The sequence below is a fragment of the Cucurbita pepo genome, chromosome 14, assembly GCF_057944985.1.
Source record: "Cucurbita pepo subsp. pepo isolate OVF chromosome 14, ASM5794498v1, whole genome shotgun sequence".
In the NCBI taxonomy this organism is placed as follows: Eukaryota; Viridiplantae; Streptophyta; class Magnoliopsida; order Cucurbitales; family Cucurbitaceae; genus Cucurbita; species Cucurbita pepo.
This window is the reverse complement of record NC_141811.1, coordinates 5,666,509-5,685,941: the sequence shown is the minus strand read 5'-3', so window position 1 is coordinate 5,685,941 and position 19,433 is coordinate 5,666,509. Positions and strand designations below refer to the sequence as shown.

Sequence of the window (19,433 nt, the reverse complement as noted above, 5' to 3'; positions counted from 1 at the left end):
ATATCATGTATTTTAAATTAAATATATAACAAGTTTAATTATGTTTCTAAGGTTATGAACCGAAACGGTTGGATTCGATCGTTAGTTTAGACGTCAAGCTAACACAGAGTATGTGGGTGAGATGGAGATAAAAGATGGGATTGATTTGGAAGCGATAAGAGATCAAACGCTACAAAAAGGTGAGTTCGTTGAAGGGGAAAGGGTGGGGTTGGTGGTGAGAAAAGGCTTGATGTGTTTGTACATTTCTCTTCGCTTCTCTGCAATGAACGCATGCCCTGCTTTCTTTATAACCACTAATTCAGCCTTTTCCCCCACGTGCCTGAAATCATTCAAATATGTATCATGTTTATTTACTCGTTTATGAATTTGTTAATTTCTATACTCGTTCTAGTTTAAGATTTAACTTGATAAAATTACGAGCGTATAATATTCGGAAGATTCTCGCTAACCAATGAGTAGGAATCTCGATATTATTATCATATTTTTCTACCCTCAAGAGCTAAGAATGCATTAAAAAAAAATGAAATAATTTGATATTGGTGTAACTAAACCATCCTTTTTTTTCTTTTTTTAAGAATTTTTAAATTTTGTCATCGAACCATCGTTCAAAAGTTATAAATTTTCGACATAATTGAGAAGGACGGTGAAAATACCTTTTTAATCTATTTGCTAACTCCAAAGGAAATACTCGGTCTTGGTCTCCCCATAATATCAATGTAGTCTGTATTGTCAAATTTTAAAAAATATTGCTATAACATCATAACGTTAATATGGTTAAAAATATCATTTTAGGTTACTCATGTAATTTGTGTTTATTCTAAAATTTAATTTTTTTTATAAAAAAAATTAACATATACTAACATTTCCCTTATCAATTTTAAAAATATGTCCATAAAAATTATTATTAGCATTACTATTTAACAAATTTGAATTGAAAAAAAAGAATAGATTTATTGAAAGTAGGCTATATTAATAAAGGTTTGTACTTACTCAACTCTCAAATTTTTAATAATATCCTCAAAGTTCAAAAAAAAAAAACAAAAAAACAAAACAAAAAATATACTAAACTAAAAATAATAATAATAAAACTCTTTACCTTAATTAATCTCGTATTTAAAATATATTTGAATTTTCAAAAGTTTTATTAGTACTACAAGTCAAACCACATTATTCATGAATTATTAAAAATTTCGATAATACCTTTAAACTTTTTAGGAAAAGTTTTTATCACTCATAACAATTTTGATTTTTTTTTTTTTCTTTTCTTTTAATTAAAGGTAGTATCGATTTTTTTATTATTATTATTTTATTTTATTTTTAAATGGAGTGGTAGGGAGGAAAACAGGAACTTTCAAACCTTATCGATCTTGGGAAGATTAGATAAGGTCCGATCCTTGAGTAATTGTTTGATCAACTCTTCTTTCTCTTGCTTGTACTCTGTGCACATCACCTATAAGCAGAAGCCCGAATGAATTCTTAGCAACGCAATCGAACAGAGAAACAAATGGAGAAGTCTATGAAACTGATTTAGATATAAGCAGAAAAACAAGTTGTATGAATTTTTTTCTCCATTTTGTTCAATCTTGTGAGCTAACTCTTCAGATTATTGTTCTTGGAGCCTGATTAGTTCGGCTATTCTGATCGGAAGAACAGATGAAATCCCTAATTTGACAAACAGATGAAATCCGAACGAGTAAACGAGGAAAAAATATTTAGTCAAGATCACTCACATTGATGAAATCGTTGATAATAAAAGTAGGCAAAAATCGAGCAGGCTTGACGAAGGTGAGGCGGATGAGTTCCTTGAGCTTCGCCGGCGTTTGAGGCAGTAAAATATTAGCGGCCTCATCGATGTTTTTCACGACGAACATTCCGTCCGCCATATCTTTCTCTTCCAAGCAAACGCCGGTACAACAGAGCACCAATTTCTCCAATCGCTCTGGAAATTGAGCCGCGATACTGTATGCTACGAAGCCACCGTAGCTAATTCCAACGACATTCACCGTCTGAACATCGAGCGAATCCATTAATCGCATCATACAGAGAGCTTGAAAGGACTCGGTCCTCTCCGGACGAGTTGTGTACGAATTGCCGAAGAAAATTAGGTCAGGAACGTAGACATTGAAGAACCGAATCATCGGCGATATGAACTTGTTCCATTGCCACATTGCGTTGGCTCCAAATCCATGGAGGAGAAGCAAATTAGGTTTCGTATCTCTTCTGAATTTGGGCGCCCAACAGTGGACGATCGTTCCATCGCATAGATCAGTGATGATGGATTTGAGGCCTGCCCTAGAAAAGGAGCGCCGGAAACACGAGTTCAAGGTGGATGAGAAACTAAAACAAGCCGCCATTATTGGATTCAACTGCTCCGATTTTCTCAATCCTGCTTAGAATCTGCAAGAGAAATTTGGGGGAAAGGTAAGAACGGCGAAGAAATTTACAGATTCGGGGGAGAAAAGTGGAAATCCTTTTGGAATCTGGATTGAGGAATCTGTAATAGGAACACGGAAAGAATTTATAATTTGTTTGGGAGAAGAAAACAGGGAAATATCTCTCTCCATTCGCTCGAGAATCTTGAAACCGCGAAAATGGTGAAGCAAGTAGATATTAGTTAATTTAAATCGAATTATCAAGATCATCTTAATTATAATTATATTATCACTTCAATTTTAGATTTTTGAATCTTAATAATTATCTTCAAACAAATTATTTTAATAAAATTTTATAAATAAGAAGTACATCAATGAACCAATACCACAGCCGAATAAGAGCATTGTCCAAATAGGATGACTAGAAAAAGCTTAAAATAATTGAAAGTCACTACCTACACTAACAATATGTATCTTCATTCTGATGTCTCAATCATAAGAACTTTTTGATTAAGCATGTTTTGCTTCAAGCAATTATATGTTGGGTGAGCTCTTGAAAAGTTTTATATGACTGATGTGAGTGAGGACAAAACATACCGAAAGGACTTGTTGGGGCCATCAGGTGTCGAATCCGAAGTCTAGGGCATGCGGTCGTTATAGAATGGTATTAGAGCCAGATAACTTTCACTTAAGCGAAGAGTAAGTAACGTGACCATGGTGCAAGGGATGTAGGAGAGTGTTGGGGCCATCAGGTGTAGAATCCGAAGTCTAGGACATTGGGTCGTCATAGAATGGTATTAGAGCCAAATAACTTTCACTTAAGCGAAGAGTAAGTAACGTGACCATGGTGCAAGGGATGTAGGAGAGTGTTGGGGCCATCAGGTGTCGAATCCGAAGTCTAGGACATTGGGTCATCATAGAATGGTATTAGAGCCAGATAACTTTCACTTAAGCGAAAAGTAAGTAACGTGACCATGTTGCAAAGGATGCAAGAGAGTGTTAGGGCTATCAGGTGTCGAATCCTCCCAATAAGATGTTGTTCAGGGACGAATCACAGTGGAAACTAGTAAATATGTGATTCCTGAATAAAGGAGGGCCACGTGGTAACGACCCTCCTTATTAATACAATAATCAAAGTTAAGACTTCATTATATATATCATGTTTTAAAATCAATTACAGTGTACTGTGTACTAAATTATATAAAATAATTATTGCATTAAATTATTTAATTAATTATTCCTCATTATTATTATTATTACTTATAAATTTAATCAAATCAATTAATTATATTTTAAAATTGTGATATATTAGAATGTCCTTTATCTTACTTCCCTCTAAATTTTAAATGCTATATTTGCGTTAGATGGGCTCTTATCATAAATGCGACATAAGTTTGGCCTTTTATTATCTGACTAATACAAGGAAAAGAGAGGAGAAAGAACAACGCTGAAATAAATGTCTTATACTACCCTATGATTTATTATGCGATTACAATTCAACCTATACTAACCTATACTATTGATGCAAACGAGAATTCAACATAAACTAACCTATACTAACCTATACTATTGATGCAAACGGGAATTCAACATAAACTAACCTATACTATGAATGCAAATGAAATTCAACCTATACTAACCTATACTACGAAATGGAAAGCAACTATTCTATGCATGTGCCACAATCTCGGGATGTGCGATGCCGCCATTGATCTCACATGGGTGCTTGCCTTTATCTGAAAAATATAATAGCACGAGGCTTGAGTATTTCTAGAATACTCAGTAAGTGACCCCATATCGGGGTTATGCAACAAGAACATGCAAAATGCTATGACAGAACCTATCAGTCTATTCTTTTCCTACGACAATTATTCTAATTGGGCAGCTTGGATGTGTACCATATACTCTACACACAGCCCATACGTGCGAATATGGGCTCACCAGTCAGTTCGCACACCGCTGGGCCCCTTTTCTTGTCGGGTGAGCCTTCTCTGGTAGCTCAACTTTTGCCAGACACCCATTAGAATTCGTAACCGTCACGACAACATTGTAAAACATAACGATATTTCGCCTGCCTAATGGATGTACGCGTCCGTACCGAAGAAATAGGGGTATCCCCCTAATGCATGAGCATACATAATGCATGAGGTCCCAACATTTTTCCGTTTTCAACATTATTAAATATAACCCCGCTATCATTATTCGTGCATAACATATCATTTCTCATTTTTCAGTCTACATTCTATACATAATCCTAACAGGTTATATTTCATGCAATTTACTGTGATTTCATGTCAAACATTTCATGTTGTTTATGTTCAAATATATCGTACAATCATGCTAGAATCATCTAGGAACATCATAACGTCACAAGCACAACACATCACATCATACTAAACAGCATACATTCATATTTCACAAGCTTACGTATTCAAGCATAACAGTCAGCATACAATTTAATGACTCGTGTGAATCCACGGGCACGTGCCAACATACAACATACAACGCGTAACTTACAACAGATGAGCCACTTACCTGGTTAGCTTAAGTTGTTGTCACGAATATATCCTTAATAAAAGTTCGATTATGTCCTTTGAAATCCTGTCAACCTATGTGAGTCCATGTTATTCGTTTCAAGTTTGCACCCCATAAAATTATTTCTCTAATTTACATCGGTCCCTCATTAAAAGTGTTATATATCTACGATTATATTTGTATTAAAAAAAAAATTAAAAAGAGTTATTTCAAATTATTCTGCTTTTTAGTGCTATGTATATTTACTTTTCTCCCCCATTTATGATTTTTAATTCCTAACTTTTTTTTTTATTTATTATAATCTGTATTTACTCTTTATCTTTTAATTTTGTTCTCAAAGTAACAAATTTCTAGTCGATAGTATTTCCAAATCTTTCATTATCTCAGTGTTTCCTTTTGTTCACAAATTTTCTTGGTCATTCTATTTTTAATTTATTGATTTGACTACTGATATAAATTTAACCTAGTGTTACTAATCTGATTAATATAAATTATTGATATTTAGTTTTTAATTCAAATCTAAACCATTGTAATAATTTAATAAATATCTAATTTGTGATTTCAAAAAAAGAAATAGGATAAAAGAAAATGAAGATTTAAAATCTACTTTATTCATCAGATCTATCTTTACGTAAATTACCCGTGAATCTCAACTGTGTAAATGTCATTATTTTCTTTTTCTGAAAGAAATATGATAATTGTTTTTTTTTTTTTATGGGTTGGGGAGAAATTGTTTTTTTGTTTATTTATTTATTTATTATTATTATAATTATTATTGGCTATTACAAGTTGGATTAAAATTTAAGTCCGAGCTTAGATCGAATTCAGATAGACTCATTAAGTTAGCTCATTAATGATTTTATTATATATATTATAATTAATTATCATCAAAATGGATTTCTATTTTTTTTAATTGAATTTAGTTTAAATTTTCAGCATTTTTCACTTTTGATAAATTTATTAAATTATAACGTTCCATTTAATATTTTGTTTTCTAAAACTTTTTATTAGTTTTTTTAGAAATAAAATATGCTTGTATTTAGTTTATAATTTCAGTAGATTAATTAGTAAAAATAATAAAATAATTCAAATTATTAATAAAAATAAACAATTATTTTAATTAAATGATTAATTATAAATATTTTAAAAAGCGAATAATTAATTTATAATCAAAATTATTTAATATGTAATTTTAAAAATTATTAATTAAATAATATAAAATATAATTAATTAACAATATAAAAGAGATGCTGAAAGTTCAACCCAACTATTATATGGTGAAATACTCAAAATAGATTAATATTGAATGAGCTACTCAAAATTAATTATAATAAATAACCAGCTCAATAACTTATTCTAATTAATTATATTTAAGATATTTCATTATTTTAATAAAATTTATTTTTATAATATTATTGATTTATTCTTGTTAAATAGCTAATTGAATAATCTTGGTAAGTCTATCTAAAAATTAAATTTTATTTAATACAAAAATTGAAACTGTAAATAATATTATAAATAATAAAGATAAGTTCATTTTTTTTCCTTGAAAAATAATATGAATAAAATGTAAATTTTTTTAATGTTGGGCTTAGACCGTGAGTTGGTCCAGTGGGCCGATAATTTAATGGGCCCAAACATGACGTCACAAGCCAGCTTCTGAGTTGGCCCAATTGAAAAGATATATATATATATATATATATATCCCTTTAATGAAATTAAGGGTCAGATTTTAAATTTTATTTTCGGCTTCATTATTTTATTTATTTATTCATTCACATTTATCTCTTTAAAATTATAAATTTATTTTTTTTTAGTTGGATTATGTAAAGTTTCAACGCCATTGGAATATGTTAAGGACTTTCACGATCAATTCCTTTTTCAAATCCTGCGGCAGCTGCACGAGCCCTTCCTGCATGCCATAATGACCTACGAATAAGAAGAATCCTAGAACAAAATGAAAGGTAGCTAACGAACTTCTGGGAGAGACATAATTGACTGCATTAATTTCGGTAGCTCCGCCACCCACGAAATTTAAAGAACCTAAAGGAGCATGGGTCATATATTCCGTGGAACGTCGTTCTTGCCAAGGTTGTATATCTTTTTTCAGCCTACTCAAGTCCAAACCATTAGGACCCCTTAGTGGTTCTAACCAAGGAGCACGCATATCCTAAAAACGCATAGTCTCTCCCCCAAAAATGACTTCTCCGGTCAGAGAACGGATTAGATATTTACCTAAACCAGTAGGTTCTTGTGCGGATCCAACGTTAGCTCCAAGACGTTGGTCTCTAATTAGAAACGTAAATGCTTGGTTAACCAACATTCATTAACTACTAGGACACTCCACTATAGCCTAATAGTTGCACTCCCCTCACTATAGATATATTTCTGTCCATATATGATATAACCATAGTTAATAAGTCGATCCTTCACAGGTTGTGGTGATAAATGACTAAAATACCCTTATAAGAATTTTAAGATGTTTCGTGATTTTAAAGGACTCCAAGTGTTAAAAAACTTTATACGAGACTCATTTATGACATTAAGGATAAGTAATTAGAACATGTTGATGCCTGAACTCTAAAGAAAATGACGAAACTAACCTCTGCTTTAATTTTATATATTCAACCTTGCTACTTCAATTTTCCTTTCCGGCGAAGCCTAATGTAGTGGTCGAGGTAGAGTCCCGTCACATATGAGTCTAGATTTCCTTTCGTACTTATCTTTTAGATCCTGCATTTCAAATATATTTTAGTCTGAACTTGCAGTAATGTATTTTTACGGTATCCGTCTCTATTTTGTAAAATCAAAATCACTATTATTATTTTAATTAATTTTATGATGTGCATGCACGTGTTCAAATATTTCCATTTTTACATATTTATTATCATTATTTCACGTAAGTAATTAACGGTCTATGACTCGAGTCTCTCGAAAAACCGAGTCGTTACACTTTCTCATCTTTGAAATCAAATTAAATTATAACGCTCAGTAAAGGAGAAATACATGAATGAACTGAGACTACGTTCGACCGTACCCAAATTTGAAAAACAATTTATTTAAAGGAAAGATTAGGGAGGAGATGTTACATATGAAAGTACCACCAAATAGATATAATTAATATTAAAAAAACAAGGATAATCATTTGTTCATGCGATGCTTTAAATAATTAAAAGATTTTGAACAACTTGAATGCAATTAAGTGTAAGTAAAGGGGTTTTGTAGCAAATGATTCAGGTTTTGGCCTTTTGGGTTGGCGTGGAGATTATAATTATATTGTTGGAATAAAATAAATTATTTTGTTATTATATTTAATGACGTTTATTATGTTACACTAGTCCAAAGTTTTTACGCGAAGAAATTATAAAATTGCCAGTTAGTTTCCTTTAAGTGAACCTGTCACGAGTGGCAGGGGCTACAGTGGTATACTTGAAAGTTGGTCGAGTCTTAGAATGCATGAACCCTGAGCATCGAGGTCGCGCCTCGAGTGCTTGAGATATGATGATGGTGATGAGAGGCTAGCAGAAGCGACTAACCAGGAGACCTAGAGGACCTAAGAATATTCCGAAGGTTGGAGGTCCAGATAGGACCGTGAACCAAGAGAGTGGAATGAGAAATCTTAGGGTGAAACCTAAGAAGAAGCCTATACGGGAGAACGAATCCCGGTGGGAGAATAAGATATCGAACGTGGGAACAAGATTAATAAGACTTAATAACGAAATATGAACTATCAGCAAGCTGATTACTGAGTATATTTTATATACTCATCCCTGCTACTCCAACTTTCTTTTCAGGTGGAAATTGATGTAGCGGTTGGAGGCGGAGGCACACGGGGTTGTTGGCTATAGAGAGTTCCATCACATTTGAGTCGAGTTTCTTTGTACCTACCTTTAAATCCGGCCTTTCATATATTTAAATAGTTGTCTGAACGATGTTGTATCTTAGTGGTCTTTTCTCTTTTCTTTATAAAAACAAAATTTTCATCACTACTTTAATTAAATTTCAAATTACATGCACCTGTTTAAATGTTTTAAATTTTACGCATTTTTCTTATTTCGACATTCTTGAGTAACAATCCGTGGTTCGAAACCTTCAAAATTTTTGGGTCGTTACACCCTTTGAGGCCCAACATGCTTACTGGCACACCGCCTCGTGTCTACCCCATTCGGGAAATAATGATAGGGCTGACACATCGTCCGGTGTCTAGCTCTGATACCATTTGTAACGACCCAGATCCACCGCTAGCAGATATTGTCCTCTTTGGGCTTCCCCTCAAGGCTTTAAAACGCGTCTGATAGTGGAAGGTTTTACACTCTTATAAATGAAATGGTGGTTTGTTCGACATCACAAATTTACACCTCAATTTTAATATATATTTTATAAAATTAAGTTCAAAATTATTTTTAAGGATTGTTAGAAAATAAAATGATGAAATTATATATAAATGTATGGTAAGTAAAAATGTATATTTTTAAAATTATAATAAATTTAAATTTAATTAAGTTGGAATCTAAAATAATATTGAAGAACTCAGTTCAATTCAAAAATTTTAATGTATATGAATCAAATTCAATTTAATTAAATTATTATTATATATATATATATAATATATATAATATAATATAATATAATATGAAATATATATATAAATCTTAGATAATTTTTTTGAAGTCAAATACTTTAAATTTCGTTGACTAAAAGTTAGTTAGAGTTAATATTTTGTTAAAAAAAATGAAAAAGAAATTAAATTATAATTATTTGTATAACTATATTGATAATTACAGAAAACATGTCAGACTACACAGACCTAGCCGCGTAGGGTTAGGAGGATTGCACATTATAATAAAAAATTAAAAAAGAATAAAAAATAAAAAACCAGTCAACCATCTACAGGTCCGAGTCTCTCGCTGTGGGGACCACAGAGCTGCCAGGTCAGCATTCGCCACCATGAAATGAACTGTAATGATTAAATAACTAAAAAATGCAATAAATATTAAGAAAAAAAAAAGAAAAGAAAAAGAAAAACCCATATTTTCAAACTTTTATCCAAAAAAAAAAGAATAAACAAAACTCCATTAAATAAAAAGCTAAAGGACAGAAGCTTTAACAATGGCGGAAGATTTGCTGAATGTTCAGCAGCTTCACTTCACTCAGCCGAATTGGTTTCCAGCTAATATTCTGCTTCTCTGAGCTTCATCTTCCTTCCATCCTTCTCGGTTCTTTTCAGGTTTTCCAGTTCTTCCGCTGTTGTTGATTTATCGGTGACGAATCTTGAAGTTCATTCGTCTCTTTCCGCTCCCGGTATCTACTTCTCCATCTCAACAGGTCCTTGTTTCGGATCTTCTCTTATTGATTATATCTTCGTGTTTTCTTCCTGTTTTCCTCCTGGAGTTTGTTGATTTGTGGCTTGATTTATGATTTTTAGCGGTTTCTCTCATGTTTTTCCCTCGCATTTCTCAATAATTGATAAGCTGCGTTGCGAGTGATTTCGCTTGTGGCAGAGCCAAGTACAGAGTGGTTGAGACTTGAGCGTTAAGAGTTGGAGGATTAGTTTGATGAGAAATTTCTAAATCGATGTTCTTAATTTGATTCGAAGTCAAAAGATGCGTTTGGTTTCATCTTAGTCGTCTGGATTTGGTTTCGGAGTTTCAAAGGCACTTAAAAGAATGTTAAGAAGTCGCAATATAAATTAGTGAGCGTAGAAGATTCAGTTTATCAAGAATTTTATATATTTTTGACTTAAATTCATGAAAGACTTGTTATATTGAGCAAACTCATTAATTGTTGACTGTCAATGAATGGTTGTCTTTGCAGATATGGCATAGCAATGACTGTATTCAACCTTTTTGCATGGATTTCATAACGTTGACCAATGAAAATGATGCTAGTTAGGATGGGAGTACTCTATCTTACAATTCTAATACTGGCTTGCTTTCATTATCTTGCGGTGTCTGATTTTCAAGGTATGGATTGCCTCTCAAGATAGCGTTTGAAAATTGAGACGTCTCCTTTTATACTGCTGGTCAGAGGCTTATACCTTAAAATATGGTCTGTGATATGGTCTCCTGTTATACTGCGATGTTTGTAGATTGTTTTGATGTTCTAGAGTGGAAAGATTGAAAGTTTGAGTTCTTCCTCTTGATTGGCAAGGACAATTAGGGCATATGCAAGTTAAATTTTAGTGGTTTCCTTGTGGGATCGAATCAATGTGAATGCCTTCTTTTTTTCTTTTCTTATAAAGGAAAATATGTGATTCTTTTTTTGGAAACCAAGGTTCAAATTGAACTCTTTATCAAGAACAATCGAAAAGAGATTAAAACATTTACACTCTTTATTAAGAACAATAAAAAAGAGATTACAAGACATTCTGTATAAACTAGTACGGTGCTTTGTATTTATTGGGATGAAAAACCTAGGTAGGGCGGAAGAATATTTATAGCAGGAACTAGACACTCTTTTTCCTAAAATATCTAGGTATTTTATACCTAAAATACCTAAATTATCCTAAAATGGATATATGAATATACAATGGGCTCATATTATTATTGGGCAAATGTTAGTAATTTTATTTTCAAATTTGATTATATTTAATTGTGCAAATTTATTAATTATTGCTATTGAACTGATATACTCTACTCGTGTTCTGCTCTCCCACAGGCGATGCACTCTTTGCACTGAGGAATGCATTGAATGCAACTGCAAATCAGCTAACAGATTGGAACCCAAATCAAGTCAATCCATGTACTTGGTCGAATGTTATATGTAGTGGAAACAATGTGATCTCTGTGTAAGATATAACTAAATGTGCTCTTTTCCATAGTTTTCTCTTCCATGTTACTGTATTATACTTTTTACTTCCCAATATAAAAGTTTCCTAGTCTGGTATTTGCTTACATTGCGTCTAACTTCTCAGATCCTTGTCTTCAATGGGATTTACTGGAACCTTGTCTCCGAGAATTGGAGTTCTAAAATCACTTTCAACCCTGTGAGTAGTGTGTTTTTGTGTGTACAAGAACTTGCAGTCCTGAATACTTCATGTTGCGGGTGAATGTTTGATTATACTTTTCTGGATTTCATATTTTTTGTGTACTTTTTTTGTTATATATTCTTTTTTCCGTCAAAGTAAGTTTTAATTCTTCAACCCAGGTGCTTAGGCTTCCTTAATGGCATCTATTTTGAGAGAAACTTCGTTTTGTATTGCAAGTATTTGTTGTATTAAAGTTTCATAATTGGAACTTGCCTTTTGTCATTGATTTATCAAAAAATCTTTCATGTAAAGGATCAAAAGTCTTCAACTTACTGAACTATACCATTATCAGTAACACTAAAAGCTCGCTTAATAACTATTGAACTATATTCTTATTATTGAAGTTCTTGAAATTTACCAAGCCTGAGATTTTATTCTCTAGGAAGGTTTAATTGCTTGCATCACTTAGTCTGAAAGTTTCCTTTTTGTTTGTAGTTTCAGGGAAGGGTTGGAAATTGGATGTGTTATTGCTGATAGGCATAACTTTTGAAAAGCGTATTACGCTTTTTTGGCCAATAAATTTGGTTCTCTAACCTGGTTTTTGAAGTACCCCTGCTTATTAGCAATGAACAGTAAAGCATCTTTGTTAATATATATTCATCTGCTACAGGGTTTTGCAGGGAAATTACATAACTGGAGAGATACCAAAGGATTTTGGAAACCTGACAAATTTGGTTAGTTTGGATTTGGGAAATAACAGCCTAACTGGCCAAATACCGTCGTCCCTGGGTAATCTTAAGAAACTACAGTTCCTGTAAGTACTTTGTAATGATCTCAAATTGTGAAGATATTTTATGAGCGTCTGCAATGCATAGGGTTTATTCTTGAGATATGAGTCATTATTTTCATTCAAGCAGAACTCTGAGTCATAATCGTCTAACGGGGACTGTTCCAGAGTCACTTTCAAGCATTGATAGCTTGATCAATCTGTAAGTTTTTCTTTGTACATCAGGGAGTGAAATTGTAACTGGAAAACTCCAGTTTCTGTTAACTAAGTGTTCTTCATTTCTCGTATATGATTCTCCTGCAGTCTGCTGGATTCGAATGAACTCAGTGGCTCAATTCCGCAGCAGTTATTTCAAGTTCCAGAATTCAAGTATGTAAAACTTTTGAATGTTATTGATATATAAACACAATGCACACACTAACACACTAGTTAGTCCAAGCTTTGTGTTGGTTCCTTTTGTTGAGTTATCTTTTTGTGTTTCCTTCTGTATTATGTCATTTCTTCTCCATGAAATCTAATTTTTTATATTAACAAAATGTAGCTGTTGATGGTGATTTTATAGAATTAAGAGTAAGAAGCCTGTAGACCAATATTGCTAGATTAGAGAATATATTCAAACGTTGGTTTGAAGTTAAAAGTTAAGGATGGTGTAATTATCTGTAAGGCCTTATTCCTTTTTTGGTTGGAGCCCCTTCTTTGGTTAATTGGACTCCTCTTAGGCTGCTTTCTTTGTTTTGTTTTTGTTTTGTATTTTCCGTGTATTCTTTCAATGTCTCTCAAGAAAAACGTTAAGGATGCTACGTCTTTCTGGCTGGAGGATTAGCTTAGTCGGGGAAATTTGATGATTAGTTCCCTAGGCAGTTTATGCTATTTTCTTATAGGATATTGAATTGTTTTGTTTATCACAGCTTTTCTGGAAACAAGTTAAATTGTGGCGGGAAATCCCTTCATGCCTGTGCTTCAGATGGTACAAACTCAGGTTATTGAATCAAATTAAACTTAGGCTTTTATATTTTGATTTCATAGCCCCTCCTTAACTGGAAGCAAAATGTGAAAGTTTCCCTCTTGCCAGGTTCTTCCAATAAACCCAAGGTTGGCCTTATAGTTGGAATAATTGCTGGGTTCACCGTTGCTCTTCTTTTGGTCGGTGTATTGTTTTTCTTGTCTAAGGGTAGATATAAAAGCTACAAGCGTGAAGTGTATGTAGATGTTCCAGGTAACTGTTGTGGCTATTATTGAATTAATAATAGGGATTGTGCCAACAAAGAGTGTTATTAAATGAACTAACCTCGGTAATGAACTGGAATTTTTGTTGATACCTGTATCTCAGAGTGTTGTTTTCCCCTGATTTTCCAATTAGGTGAAGATGATCGAAGAATTGCATTTGGTCAGCTGAAAAGATTTGCATGGAGGGAACTACAACTAGCTACAGAAAACTTCAGTGAAAAAAATGTTTTAGGACAAGGAGGCTTTGGAAAGGTGTATAAAGGGGTGCTTGCCGATGGCACCAAAGTTGCAGTGAAACGGTTGACTGATTATGAAAGTCCAGCGGGTGATGCTGCTTTTCAGCGTGAAGTTGAGATGATTAGTGTAGCTGTTCATAAAAATCTGTTGCGTCTCATTGGGTTTTGTACAACTCAGACAGAACGCCTATTGGTATATCCCTTTATGCAGAACTTGAGTGTTGCCTACCGACTTCGAGGTAAAGTATTGATATAATTAAATTTATCGTAACCCATCGGCTTAAGCTTTTAAATTGATTCGAGACTGTTGTTGTAGTACCCTAATCTAGACTGTCTTTCAATTTTGCTTGCTAAATGTTATTATAATGCTATACTGATAAAGAATTGCTACTTTTTTCACTGATTTCTACGGTAATCTCGGATGCAGAACTTAAGCCTGGGGAGCCTGTTTTAGATTGGCCTACTCGAAAACGGGTGGCATTGGGCACAGCTCGTGGTTTAGAGTATCTTCATGAACATTGCAATCCAAAGATCATACATCGAGATGTTAAGGCAGCTAATGTACTGCTTGATGAAGATTTTGAAGCAGTTGTGGGCGATTTTGGCTTAGCAAAGTTGGTTGATGTTAGGAAGACTAATGTCACTACTCAAGTTCGAGGGACAATGGGTCACATAGCACCGGAGTACTTATCCACCGGAAAATCATCCGAAAGGACTGATGTTTTTGGTTATGGTATCATGCTTTTAGAACTCGTTACGGGGCAACGTGCAATCGACTTCTCCCGCTTAGAAGAAGAAGACGATGTTTTACTGCTCGACCATGTAAGTAAATATACTTCCTCCTTATGATAGATTCCATTCGTGTCATTATTATAGATTAAACGCACGAACTCGACACGACGTCGAGGCTAAAAAAAAGCCAAGTTCATTCTTGAACTCCCCTGCCTCTTGGATCATTTTCATCCCTTGCTTACTAATCTCCAAGTTCATCTTGGCTATGAAGGTTAAGAAACTAGAAAGGGAGAAACGACTCGATGCCATTGTCGATCGAAATCTAAAGAACTACAACATTCAAGAGGTGGAGATGATGATTCAAGTTGCATTGCTGTGCACACAGCCATTATCGGATGACCGCCCCGCAATGTCGCAAGTGGTTCGGATGCTGGAAGGAGAGGGATTGGCAGAAAGGTGGGAAGAATGGCAGCATTTGGAGGTGAGTCGCAGACAAGAGTATGAGAGACTGCAGAGAAGATTTGAATGGGGTGAAGATTCTATACATAGACAGGATGCAATCCAGTTGTCTGGTGGAAGATGAGGTACCAAACTAAACTCCATCTCTCTACCTATGAGACCATATCACTGTTCTTTTGGTTCCATCCTTCAAGCATATTATTATACAAACTTGCTCTGTAAATTTCCACTGGCTTCTCTTTTTTTGCTTTCATTTCTTGGCTGTGCATCTTTCCAATACAGCCAAGTCAACAAAATTCATCATAATATTCATGTGTGCCATAACATCTCTCTTGTTATACTCATCATATTTTTCCTTTACCTTTACTTCCATATAGTTAAATTCTAAATTTAGTCGATGATTCTTATCGTTAGTTTACCTTGTTGATTAATCAAAAAATATGAAATAATATCTTGGTGTTAGATGTAACAGCCCGAGCCTGAGCCCACTGCTACCAAATATTGTTCTTTCTAGGCTTTCCTCTTTTTATTTTCCCTCAAGGTTTTTAAAACGCTATGCTAGAAAAAGATTTCTACACGCTTATAAAGAATGTTTCGTACTCCTCCTTATCTGACGTGGGATCTCACAATCAAAGAGAAGAAAAAGTGCCAGCGAGGACGTTAGGTCTCGAAAGGGGGTAGATTGTGAGATTTCTCGTCGGTTGGGGAGGAGAACGAAACATTCTTTATAAAGCTGTGGAAACCTCTTCCTATTAAACGCGTTTTAAATTCGCGGGAAAGCGTGAAAGAGAAAGCTAAAAAGCCGTTACATGAGACTTTTCTTTTTAAGTAATTATATTCAGTTGTGTTCATTGTGCCAAAAGGCTCACGTGATTAGCCCACTCAAGGTTGTGCATTGACTTTCTCCGCTGACTTTCAGTTTAGATTCGTCAACTTTGACCATTTTTTTAAAATCTCTCTCTGTAACGAATGTTCAAACAGTTCATATTATAAAGCTTTTCTTATTAGTTATCAAAACAATAACCCTTTTGATTTAAATCCCACAGTTTACAAAAATTTGAATAAATTATTATTATTATTATTATTATTATTTAAGTTTACAATTGAATATTTCAGGTTATGCTTTTGGTGTTATTATGCAAACTTTACATTCATAATATTTGTCAAATAGTTTACCTAAGTTCATATGGCATTTACTTAAACAAAATAAATATTAATTTAGCGTTTTCGGACTCGATTTGAGTTAGAGAAATCTTTTGGAACAACCTAATATTTGTCGGGTATTTTTTATTAAAACAATTATTTGAAAACAAACCTACTTATCAACAATATATGTTACCTTAATAACTAACATCGACTACAAAGGTCAAATATTTTTAATTTTCAAAATAATCTTAAAATTAGGGTATGATTGAGTTAGATTGTAACCCTATGTTTGGATCTGTCCCCGATTGACTTTTTTCTTTTTGTTTTTTTTAAGAATTAATCCAACAAAAACCTAAAAAAATCTTATCCAATCTAATTTTTGTGATTTGTGTTGGATAATTTAGATTGGTCGGACTCTCAGATTAAGGTAAAGAAAAGTTGTCGAATAGGAGGAGAAAGATTTGAAAAGTAAAAAAAAGCAATGTTCTCGTGAGATATTGAATGTTTGCATCCCAAGTTCCAATTTTATGGGAAAGAGACCAAATTTGGATAGTCCTATGATTTTTTTTTTTTTTTTTTTTGGAAGTCAAATATATGAATATGATTGCATGCATGACGTTAACTTCATTCAAAACAAAATCTCCTCTTCCTTATCTCTCAATTCTTTTAGTCTTCTAAGATATTTTATAGATGTCAAATACTAATTCAATGAAATTTTGGCTCCATTTTTTTTTAATTATAATGTTTTTCATGTTCTTATCAACCCTCGCTTGATCCGATTCAATTTGTTTTGTAATAATACAATGTTAGCAACACGCTTCGACGTCGATCTTAGTTAATCTCATTTTTAAAAAAAAAAAAAAAATATGAAGTAAGAGAATTGAACCTCGAAATTTGATCCATGACACATACGTTCATCAGTTGAGCTATGTTTTAGTTGACACCGTAGCTTCAACTCTAACCATTGGCTTAAATCGTACACATAAACCCAATTCTCTCATGTTATTAAATAAATTCGCATCCTACTCCGTTGATTTGACATTCCACATCGATTGGAGAAGGGAACGAAACATTCTTTATAAGGGTGTGAAAATCTCTCCTTAGTAAGGAGTGTTTTAAAAACCTTGAGGGGAAGCAATATCTGTTATCGGTAGGTTTGAGCTGTTACAAATGGTATCAAAATCAGACACCGGGCGGTGTGTCAGCAAGAAAGATGGTCCACGGTCCCATATCAGTTAGAGAGGGAAACGAAATATTTTGTTATAAGAGTGTGGAAACTTCTCCCTAACAGACACGTTTTTGAAGTTTTGAGAAAAAGCCCAAAAGGGAAAGCCGTTTTTAAAATTGTGAGGAAAAACCCGAAAGGAAAAAGCCCAAAAATGACAACATCTACTAGCGGTAGGCTTGAGCCGTTACAAATAATATCAAAATCAGACACTAGGTACAGTGTCAGCAAGGAAGCTAGGCCACGAAGGGGAGTGGATAGTGAGATCTCATATCGGTTGGAGAGGAAAACGAAACATTTTGTTATAAGAGTGTGGAAACTTCTCCCTAACATACGCGTTTTTAAAGTTTTGAGAAAAAGCCCGAAAGGGAAATCCGTTTTTAAAATTTTGAGGAAAACTCGAATGGGAAAGCCTAAAAAAGACAATTTCTACTAGGGGTGGTTTTGTACGGAAAAAAAGATTAATAAACTCTGACATCATGCATGCAATCATCTTTGGCTACGTAATAATTATTGACATAAAAAAAAAAAAACAAGACCAAAAAAAAAACATTCACGAGAACATGATCCATGATTAATATCGTACAATTCAAACCCTAAATTAGTTCTCAAATTTTGAACAATCTTTTGAATGTTTGATTCTTATGGAACCCGTGAAGCTCTTCAAATTCCATCTATAAATACAACACCAATATCATCACCTTCATCTCTTCAACAAACCCAATCCATTAAGCTTTCAAGAACCAAAAAAAATTCCCAAACCTTCCTTTTTATCTTCAAAAGTTAGCATTTGTACTAGGTTTTGCAACAACCACCATGTCGGTTTCTTTAGAAGCTTTGGCAATGGCGGGGATTACTTCCAATGAGTGGGCTATGGATGCTGAAGAATGGGAACGAAACAAAATCGAGAACGACGTTCCACCGCATTTATTAGCCGATGAAGACGACGATGACGATAACGTAACGAGTAGTGTCAACAATTATAGCTTCCCGGTCGCTGGATTCTTCGATAGCTTGCGTCGGGAAGATGGCGGAGCCGATGATATCCATTGCTTCTGGGGGATCTTGTGTAGCTTCAGCAAAAGCTTAGAGAAGAGGGCTTCTAATGGGATGAGTTCAGTGAGAATCATTGTGAGAACTATTTTAGGGTTTCTACTGGTGGAGATTATCAAGATCATTAGTGCACACACATCCAATATGATTATTCCTTGATTGATATATATATATATATATATATATATATTATTCTTTTTATTTTTCTTTCGTAAAGATATGTCCCCAGTATAATACGGGAAACTCGGGTTGTGTGGCTTGTTAGACGAACACGACTCTCCACAATGGTATGATATTGTCCACTTTGAGCATAAGCTCTCATGGCCCAATGGAGTTAGTATTCCTCACTTATAAACCCATGATCATTCCCTAAATTAGTCGATGTGGGACTTCCATCATCCAACATGGCTTTCTCTTATCTTATATGGGTTTATTTTTCTTAACTTGACTTAGCTGTTAGAGCACTGCTTTCATATAGCTAGAGTTACCGGTTCAAATTCAATAGTAGGCGAAACTGACGAAGCCCCTACTTTTGCCACCATAACAACAAGTACAGACGGATATCAAGGAACCAATTGAATGATCAAAGCATCGATCACTAAAGTTAACAAAAACGGTAGTTTTGAAATAAACCTAAAGTTAAAGGGTTAAAAATGAAAATTTTGAATGTTCGGGAACGTAATTCAAATATATC

General features: G+C 33.7%; 2 protein-coding genes across 3 annotated transcripts; one reads left to right on the top strand and one right to left on the bottom strand.

The window, feature by feature from the left end:
* Positions 1-73: 73 nt before the first annotated feature.
* Positions 74-2,586, bottom strand: LOC111810579 (uncharacterized). Of its 2 annotated transcripts, XM_023697305.2 has the most exons (4): positions 1,731-2,586; positions 1,358-1,450; positions 654-721; positions 74-319 (listed from the first exon to the last, which is right to left on the bottom strand). In XM_023697305.2, the coding sequence occupies exons 1-4, from the start codon at positions 2,352-2,354 to the stop codon at positions 163-165; spliced, it is 942 nt and encodes a 313-aa protein (XP_023553073.2). In that variant the 5' UTR covers positions 2,355-2,586; the 3' UTR covers positions 74-162. The 2 variants fall into 2 exon arrangements, with proteins under 2 accessions (XP_023553073.2, XP_086973473.1); XM_087117347.1 differs by lacking the exon at positions 654-721 and having other exon boundaries at positions 102-319.
* Positions 2,587-9,968: 7,382 nt separating this feature from the next.
* Positions 9,969-15,675, top strand: LOC111810577 (leucine-rich repeat transmembrane protein kinase family protein). Its single transcript, XM_023697301.2, has 12 exons — positions 9,969-10,232; positions 10,722-10,870; positions 11,565-11,694; positions 11,821-11,892; positions 12,545-12,688; positions 12,792-12,863; positions 12,965-13,030; positions 13,570-13,640; positions 13,734-13,877; positions 14,022-14,363; positions 14,552-14,946; positions 15,128-15,675. The coding sequence occupies exons 2-12, from the start codon at positions 10,780-10,782 to the stop codon at positions 15,437-15,439; spliced, it is 1,839 nt and encodes a 612-aa protein (XP_023553069.2). The 5' UTR covers positions 9,969-10,232; positions 10,722-10,779; the 3' UTR covers positions 15,440-15,675.
* The last annotated feature ends 3,758 nt before the right edge of the window (positions 15,676-19,433 follow it).

Bases quoted from the DNA above. Each gene is read 5' to 3' on its own strand.
- LOC111810579 (XM_023697305.2), bottom strand. From the start codon at position 2,354: ATGGCGGCTTGTTTTAGTTTCTCATCCACCTTGAACTCGTGTTTCCGG. The intron at 1,451-1,730 runs GTGAGTGATCTT...TTCTGCTTATAG, and splicing joins TTATCAACGATTTCATCAAT to GTGATGTGCACAGAGTACAA. The intron at 320-653 runs GTATTTTCACCG...GAATGATTTCAG, and splicing joins TTAGCAAATAGATTAAAAAG to GCACGTGGGGGAAAAGGCTG.
- LOC111810577 (XM_023697301.2), top strand. From the start codon at position 10,780: ATGAAAATGATGCTAGTTAGGATGGGAGTACTCTATCTTACAATTCTA. The intron at 12,864-12,964 runs GTAAGTTTTTCT...ATTCTCCTGCAG, and splicing joins ATTGATAGCTTGATCAATCT to TCTGCTGGATTCGAATGAAC. The intron at 14,947-15,127 runs GTAAGTAAATAT...TTGGCTATGAAG, and splicing joins ATGTTTTACTGCTCGACCAT to GTTAAGAAACTAGAAAGGGA.